This window comes from Eptesicus fuscus, chromosome 13 (genome assembly GCF_027574615.1).
Source record: "Eptesicus fuscus isolate TK198812 chromosome 13, DD_ASM_mEF_20220401, whole genome shotgun sequence".
NCBI lineage: Eukaryota > Metazoa > Chordata > Mammalia > Chiroptera > Vespertilionidae > Eptesicus > Eptesicus fuscus.
The window spans coordinates 83,841,910-83,849,493 of NC_072485.1; the positions used below are offsets into that span (position 1 = coordinate 83,841,910).

General features: G+C 71.9%; 1 protein-coding gene across 1 annotated transcript; it reads left to right on the forward strand.

The window, feature by feature from the left end:
* Positions 1 to 4,686: 4,686 nt before the first annotated feature.
* Positions 4,687 to 7,115, forward strand: CDKN1C (cyclin dependent kinase inhibitor 1C). The gene is made up of 4 exons (XM_054724792.1): positions 4,687 to 4,904; positions 5,061 to 5,731; positions 6,052 to 6,192; positions 6,287 to 7,115. Exons 2-3 carry the CDS (start codon positions 5,071 to 5,073, stop codon positions 6,189 to 6,191), a joined length of 801 nt encoding a protein of 266 aa, XP_054580767.1. The 5' UTR covers positions 4,687 to 4,904; positions 5,061 to 5,070; the 3' UTR covers position 6,192; positions 6,287 to 7,115.
* The last annotated feature ends 469 nt before the right edge of the window (positions 7,116 to 7,584 follow it).

Sequence of the window (7,584 nt, forward strand, 5' to 3'; positions counted from 1 at the left end):
CCACCCTGCGTGCTATTCCCACTAAGGTGTGAGGGACAGCCCCCAGCACCTAGGGGTGTCATTTATTTATTCATTTATTCATTTAAATAAATCGTCCCCCTGCACAGTCCTGATGGCCACATTGGGCAGACACCCCCACCTCGGACTTGAGGAGACTTGGGGTCACGGAGAGCTGGGCCCTTGCCCACAGGGCGAGGGATGAGTGAAGGCAGCAGGGGGCAGTGTGGCCTGGGGGTCCTCTTTCCCGCCCGGTGCGGGGCCCACAGGCTGCGGGCTGCGCTGCCGTCTGTGGACACCAGGGGGCAGCAGGCGTCCAGCTCTGGGCCTCAAGGCCTGGGGCTGCTGGCTGGCGGGAGGTGGCCGGACTGGTCTGGCAGGCGGCCCAGGCTCTGGGGGGAGGGAGGGGACGGCGCCCCTTCTGCCGAGCCCCCATTCCGTGCAGCCCTGGCCCCCGGGAGGACCGGCCAGAGCTCGGCTGCTTTGACCTCCTAGCCTTGTCCCCTGGAGGATGGATGAACGCGGGGGCGAAGGAGTGGGGAGGTCTCCCCCCTCGACCCCGACCGTGGACGTGGGCGTGGGCGGCAGAGGCCTGAGCCCGCTCTTCCGCGGGAGACTTGTCCCCGAGCGGGCCAGGTGGTGGGTGCTCACCTCGCGTCCACGCGGGGTCTCCACCAAGGCTCAGGAAGCTCTGGGGTGGGGGACACAGTGTGGGGGGGTCTGCCTCTTGTTCCTCTGTGACCACGGGGCCAGGTCCCCGCTGTGGGGGAGGGACGGGTGCTGACGGGACCCTCACGCCTCCTCCCCGGCGTTCCTGGCTTCTCAGAGCACCCCGTGGCGGCGGAGCCCTGGGGTGCCCCGTGGGCTGCACATGCGGACTCAGAGGGGTCCCCACAGTCCAAGAAAAGCAGACAGAAAGTCGGGGCACAGTGGTGTGAGGTCCAGGAAGGGGGCATCGGCCCCTCCCGGATCCGTTTGCTTCCCTGGCAAAGTGAGCCCCCCCGCAGCCCCGGCCAGCCCGCCCTGTGAGGGGCCTGGGGAGGGGCCTGGAGGTGGGGGTGCCCGTGGCTCAGAGCGGGCCCCGCGGTGTCTGAGACCCGCTCCGTGCCCGCGCCTGCCCAGCCGGGGGACGGCCTGCGAGCACCAGTGGTCCAGGCCTCCGGGACGGTCAGTGTTAAAACCAGAGACGTGCCCAACCAGTCGGGAGGGTCCCCGCTGGAGACCCAGGCCCAGCCCCCCTGGGGGTGGGGGTGGGGGTGGGGGCAGTGACGCTCTCCCGTGCAGGGCTGCTCCCGGGCCCCGCTGCCCCTCCCCCAGCCCCGTCCAGGCGGGGGGCGAGGACCCGGCGGGGACCCCTGTAACCAGAGCCCGAGCCGACCATCACCACAGGGGCCGGCACCTGCGGAGGACGTGCCTGGCAGCCGCCGAGAACAGCCCGTCCTGGGGGCTGGGGCGGGGCGAGCCGAGCGCGGGAACTCGGTCGGGAGGAAGGCTCCGGCCCAGGCGCTGGGCCCCCGCCAAGCAAAGCCTCCCCCGCGGGCGGGCGCAGAGCTGGCCCCGCCTGGCGCTGGGCCGGCTGGTTAATCTGTAACTCCCCACACCCGCGGGGCCTCCGGGCCCCATTTTAGGGAGGAGAAGGGGGGCTCAGGGGCCAGGGCCTTCCCAGGGGGGTCTCAGAGGGTCTGCTGTCCAGGGCCTTATGGAAGGACCACTCTGGGGGTGCGGCTTGAGGCCATGGGGGTGGCCCTTCTGGGGCCATGTGGGTGCCCCTCAATTGTGGGGGGGAGTGGATGAGGCAGGGAGGGCTTGGCCCTGGTGGGTGGAGGGGGACAGGCCCAGGTCTGCGGGGGAAAGGCTGCTGGCCTGGCGGGAGCCTGGTCCCCTCCGTCTGGGTGGGAGGTGCCAGGGGTCAGCCATCCTGGGCAGGGCTGTGTCCCCCTGATGCCCAGCCCCGGGCCTGGGGCTTGGGGTTGTCAGGGGAGGTTAACCGGGGACCCTTGACGTTCTTCCTGCTTCCATGCCCTCCAGGCCTCGAAGTCCGCGTCGGGGCCCAGGGCTGGGAGAGGCTCAGACCTGCCCCCGCCGGCTGCTGGGTGCGCGGGCTGCTGCGCTGCTCGGACTCGGGTCCCTCCCTCGCAAAACGGGCACCCAAATGCCTCCTCGGTGGGTCTTGGGAGGATTCCGGAGGCCGGCCGGCCCTCGGAGGCCGGGCTCGAGGTGGCTGGGTGTCTGGTTTGTGTGATCGGGGAGGCCTCTGCAGAAGGGCACGCCCTGGACAGCGTCAGAGGCTGCCTGGTTGGGGTGCACACACAGACACCCCCGCAGGGTCCCGGGGCACAGGAGGGGGTCGCCCCGGCCCCAGTGGGTTTCTAGAGCAGCCTGGCAGGGCTCCCCCGAGAAGGGAGGTTTGGGGCAGCTGAGAGGCGCCGTGGCGGAGTCGGCCACCAGGGGGCAGCATGCGGCCAGGCAAGGTGCCGCCCAACACTTAGGCGAGGGTTGGTGATCCGACCTGAGTCTTAGGCTGTGAAGGGAGCCGATACCGAGCCCTCACGGGGCGCGGGGAGAAGGACACCCCACAGGGGCCGGCCTGGGCCTCTGTGAGCTGCGGAGCCCGGAGCCTTCCCGGTCCCGGGGCCCGTGCCACATGAGAGCAAGCGTGTCTGTAACGGACACCCCAGTTCCACGGAGTAAGATGCAGTAAAAGTGTATTTCTCATCCCACTGCAGGCGCGTGTGCAGCGGGCGCCCGTGGGCCCGTGCTCTGCTCGGCGTGGTCACTCAGGGCTTCTGTGGCGTTCCGGTCCCTCCCCCCCCGCCCCCACCCCCGGTTCTTCCCTGACCGCGGCCACCTCGGGGAGAGGAGGGAGAGGCTGCTGGCGGGAGGCGAAGGCTGTGATGCTGGGCCCCTCTGCTCAGGCCGAGGGACTTCACACGTGGCCTCTCCGTGCCTTCGGAGGAAAATGGAGGCCTGGGGAACGGCACCCATTCACTCCGAGGGAGGGGCCAGAGTGATGAGGGGCACGTGCCAGGTGCCATCAGGGCGCCGGGCCTCCACGCCCCCGCTAAGGGCTCCCGGACCCCAGGCCGCAGGACTGCGGTGCCGTCTCCAGCGCCACACAAACACGACTCCCTTTGCTTCCTTCGGACACACTTTTAATTACAGAAGTAGAACGTGGTGTTCGTATCCAGAGGACGTGGTGTTTGCTTGCCTGGGCCCCTGGGGTGACCCGGGCCTCGGCCTCCTGCCCCAGCCCCGGGGCTGCCCTCCCTCCCTCCCTCCCCCGGCTCTGCCCCTGCCTCGCGGGGAGGGCCTGGCACGGTCCCGGGGCCGGCGGGTTCAGTAAGCCAGTGGCTACCGTTCTTGATTCAATTCAGGGTCACGCCAAAGATGGGGTCACCTCTCTGCTGAGAGAGGAGGGGTCCCACGGTCCCCAGAGAAATAAGCTAGGAAGCCAGGCAGCTGGAGAGGGTCGGCCCCAACCCGGCTCCTTCCCGGCGGCGCGGCCTCGCAGCTCCCTTCCCGGTAAAACGGGCGAGGCCTGCAGGGCGTGTCCCTCCGGACCCCGGGCAGGACTCCGTGTCACGCGCTGCGGGTTGTCACCGTCGCTGGCCCTCACGGAGGCGCTCGGCGGGCGCCGCAGGCACAGGAGGGGCCGCCCCAGTCCGTCCACACCCCTGCCCCCCAGCCCTCGTCCAGCGTGGGGCCGAGGGCACGAGTCCTGCCCGGTCCTTCCTCCGGGCAGCTCCGCATCCCGGCTCGGCGACTGTCCTTCTTACAGTCTTTCTCGGCACCGAGGGGCGCGGTCCGTCCGTGTGGAGGAGGGTGCAGCTGCAGGGCGGCCAGGGCAGGGTGGCAGGGTGTGTGTGGGGGGCTGTGCCCTGTCCAACAGCCCACCCCGCAGGGGCCCCAGCCAGACCCCTGCCTGCCGTGGCCCGGTCCCGGCCTCAGAGGTGCCCACCCGGGTCAGAACCTGTTTCCCACCCGCTGGGCAGGCCTGACCGGGCTCCGCGGGCCGAGGGCCAGCATCCAGGAGTCAGCGCCGCGGCTCCGGAGAAAGACGGGCGCGGACTCTCCCTGCCCCCGGCCTCCCTCTTCCCGCTGGAGGGCCCGAGGGCCGGCAGGTGTGTTAGGGCTCCAGGTGCGCGGAGCCCCGCCAGGGACCCCAGCCCGCGGGCGCAGCAGGCCGCGCGGGGGCAGCTGCAGACCCCGCCTCGCTCCTGCCAGGGACCAGCGCCCCGTCAGCGGGCGCGGGGTGCCCAGGGGCGAGCGCTAGCCGCCGGCCGGGCGCCCTCGGGGGGCGACTCGGTCCAGGCCGGACGCCGGGCTCGCGGTGCCAGGGAGGGCGCGCCGGCCGAGGGGGGGCCGGCCCGGCCGCGGAGCTGCCCCCGCCTGCAGACAAAGGAGCCCTGGGGGGCGGGCGCGGGTGGGGGGGGGGGAATGGGGCGAGGGGGCGGGGCGCGGGTGTCACGTTACCGCCCGCAGCGCCCTTTAACTCCGGCCCCGCCCCCGCCCCGCGCCCCGCGCCCGCGCCCCGCCAATCCGCCCGCCCGCCCGCCCGCCCCCCCGCCCGCCGCGGGGGGGGGAGGTGCGCTCGCGGCCAATGGGCGGCGCGCGGGGCGGGGCGGGCGCGCGCGGGGGGAGCGGCGCGGCCAATCGCCGCCGTGTTGTGAAACTGAAAATACTACTTTATGCTAATCGCGGCGGGGCCCCGCGCGCCGGGGGGGTGGGACCCTCGCGTATAAAGGGGCGCGCGAGGGCTGGGCGTTCCACAGGCAAGTGCCCTGCGCTCGGTGGGTGCCAACCAGGCCGGAGCCAGCCCTGCGAGCGAGCACAGGCATCGAGGGGGCGCGGCCGCCAGCCGACGACACCGCCAGCGACTCAGGAGCCGTGCCCGGCCCGACTGTCAGGTAGCGCCGCGCCCGCCGGTCCCCCTGCAAGTGCGGACTCCACCCGCGGGGTCTCACTTGCGCCCGGCCTCCGCCCTGCCCTCCCCGCTCCCCTCCCCGCCTCTCCCGCGCCCGCGCCGGGCCGCCCCGAGCCCCGTCCGACGTGTGTCTCCGCAGCGACTTGGCAATGGAGCGCCTGGTCTCCCGCCGCGCCTACCCGCCGGTGGCGCGCAGCAGCGCCTGCCGCAGCCTCTTCGGGCCCGTGGACCACGAGGAGCTGAGCCGCGAGCTGCAGATGCGCCTGGCCGAGCTGACCGCCGAGGACCAGCGCCGCTGGGACTACAACTTCCAGCAGGACGTGCCCCTGCGCGGCCCCGGACGCCTGCAGTGGACCGAGGTGGACAGCGAGTCGGTGCCCGCCTTCTACCGCGAGACCGTGCAGGTGGGGCGCTGCCGCCTGCTGCTGGCGCCCCGGCCCCGCCCGGAAGGCGCGGGCGCTAACCCGCCCCCCGCGCCGCCGGCCGAGGAGCCCCTCGACGAGCCGGGGGACGCACCGGCGTCGCCGACCGGCGGCCCGGAGGTGTCTCCCGCCCCGGCCCCGGCCGTGGCTCCGCAGGAGAGCGCTGAGCCGGAGGCGGGCCCGCCGCCGCGCAATCAGGAGCCGCTGGCTGAGCCGCTGCTCGCGGGGCGCCCCGCGCCGGGCGCTGCGGCCGCCGCCGCCGCCGCCGCCACCGCTGCGGCCGCAGCCCCCGCCGCTGCCGCCGCCGCCGCCGCCGCCGGCGCTGCCACCAACGCCGCGGCCGCGGGAGGCGCCGCGATGAAGAAGCTGGCCGGGCCTCTGATCTCCGGTGAGTCCCCGCGGCCCCGCCCCGGCCCGCCCGGCCCTGCTTTGTCCGGCCGGCCGGGCTCCCCGGCCCCGGGGCCTCCCCCGGTCCCCGCCTCCTCCCGTGGCGTTAAAGGGCCCGCACCGGCCCCGCCCTGGCGTGCGGCTCCCGGCCGGCGGCGCGGGGCGGGTTCAGTGCGTGGCGCCGGGGGGCTTGGCCGCGGGACAAGGGAAGCGCTGACACAGCAGCTCGCGGGGCGACGTAAACAAAGCTGACCCGCCGCGGACCCCGGCGAGGGCGGGGCGCGCCCCTCCCGCCGCCCTGACCCGCCCGCTGTCCCGCAGACTTCTTCGCCAAGCGCAAGAGATCTGCGCCCGAGGCCAAGGCGGCCAACGAGGTGCCGGTGCCCGGCGGCTGCGCCGCGCCCGGCGGCGGTCCAGGCGTGGGCCCCGCCGAGCAGACCCCGCGCAAGCGGATGAGATGAGGTGAGTGGCGGCGGGCGCGGAGGGGGCGCGGGAGGGGGCGCGGGAGGGGCCCTGGGCGCGGCCTCGCTCACTCTCTCCCCCCGCCCCCCCGCAGCCTCTCGCCCAAAGAGCCCGCGGGAACCCCCTGAGCAGCGGACAGGAGACCATCCTGGGCCTCGGCGGGACCGGTCATGTAGCAGCTGCTGGCGAGCAGCGTTCGGTTTTGTTAAAGTTTGAAAACTGTGCAATGTATTAATAACTCTTCTATATCTAAATGTATTCTGCACCGAAGAGTACACTGGTCCCAAGGTGTAAAGCTTTAAGAGTCATTTATATAAAATGTTTAATCTCTGCTGAAACTCAGTGCAAAAAAAAATGAAAAAAAGAAAAAAAAAGGATAAAAGGAAACATGTATATTTGTACAAAAAGTTAAAAAAAAAAGTTATACTAACTTATATTTTCTATTTATGTCCAGGCGTGGCCGCTCTGCCCGGGGCAGCTTGGCCACGGGCTTTGCCAAGGCACGCACTGCACCGGGGTCCCCGCCAATCCATCCCATAGCGGACCCGGGGGGGGGGGGGGCGCCCACCAGCCTCGCCCGCCCGCGTGCCAGCCACCTGCGCGCCAGCCACCGGCGCGCCTGCCCACCTGCGTGCCCGCCACCTGCGCGCCCGCCCACCTGTGCGCGCCTGCCCACCTGCGTGCCAGCCACCGGCGCGCCTGCCACCGGCGCGCCTGCCCACCTGCGCGCCCGCCACCCGCGCGCCCACCACCCGCGCGCCCGCCCACCTAGCTTGCAGTCTCTCTCTCTCTCTCTCCGCGCTGTCGCTGTCTCTGTAGTCGCTTCCTCTAAACCTGACATCTGTCGAAAAGGTCCTGAGCCGGCACACGCGCCCGGCCCCTGTCCGCTGGGTTCCAATAAAGAGGCCAAAAAATTGCTGCAACTCGGCGTGTGTGTGCGTGTGTGTGCGTGTGTGTGCGCGTGTCCACTCAGCCCCGCCCCACAGCAGGGCAGCCCAGGGGCACGTCCTCCTGCCCCAGCCGGCGAGTGCCCACCTGCCACTGCCCTTCACTCGTCCCCCCACATACACAGAGTGGAGCCCCCACTGCTGCCGGGTGGGGCCCTGAGGTGCTGGCCTCCCGAGGCCTGAGGGCGGGGCGGGCGGCGGGAGGACAGGCCGGCAGCCGGCTCCCTGGGCTTCTGTGGAAGGACCCGAGGCCAGGCCTGGCTCCCGAGGGCTCCCTCTCCATCTCACCATAAACCCCGAGAGGGGTGGTTTACCACGGGGAGGGCGGGGGGCCGAGGACTCGTGCGCTGCCACCAGTTTCCAGTTTGGGGGCGATGACCCCCTCCCCCCGCTCAGGGACAAAGGCTGGGTCCACCCTGGATCCTGGAGATGAACATGGACTCAC

Coding starts and splice junctions, on each gene's coding strand:
- CDKN1C (XM_054724792.1), top strand. CDS start 5,071: ATGGAGCGCCTGGTCTCCCGCCGCGCCTACCCGCCGGTGGCGCGCAGC. Junction 5,732..6,051: donor GGCCGGGCCTCTGATCTCCG/GTGAGTCCCCGC, acceptor GCTGTCCCGCAG/ACTTCTTCGCCAAGCGCAAG.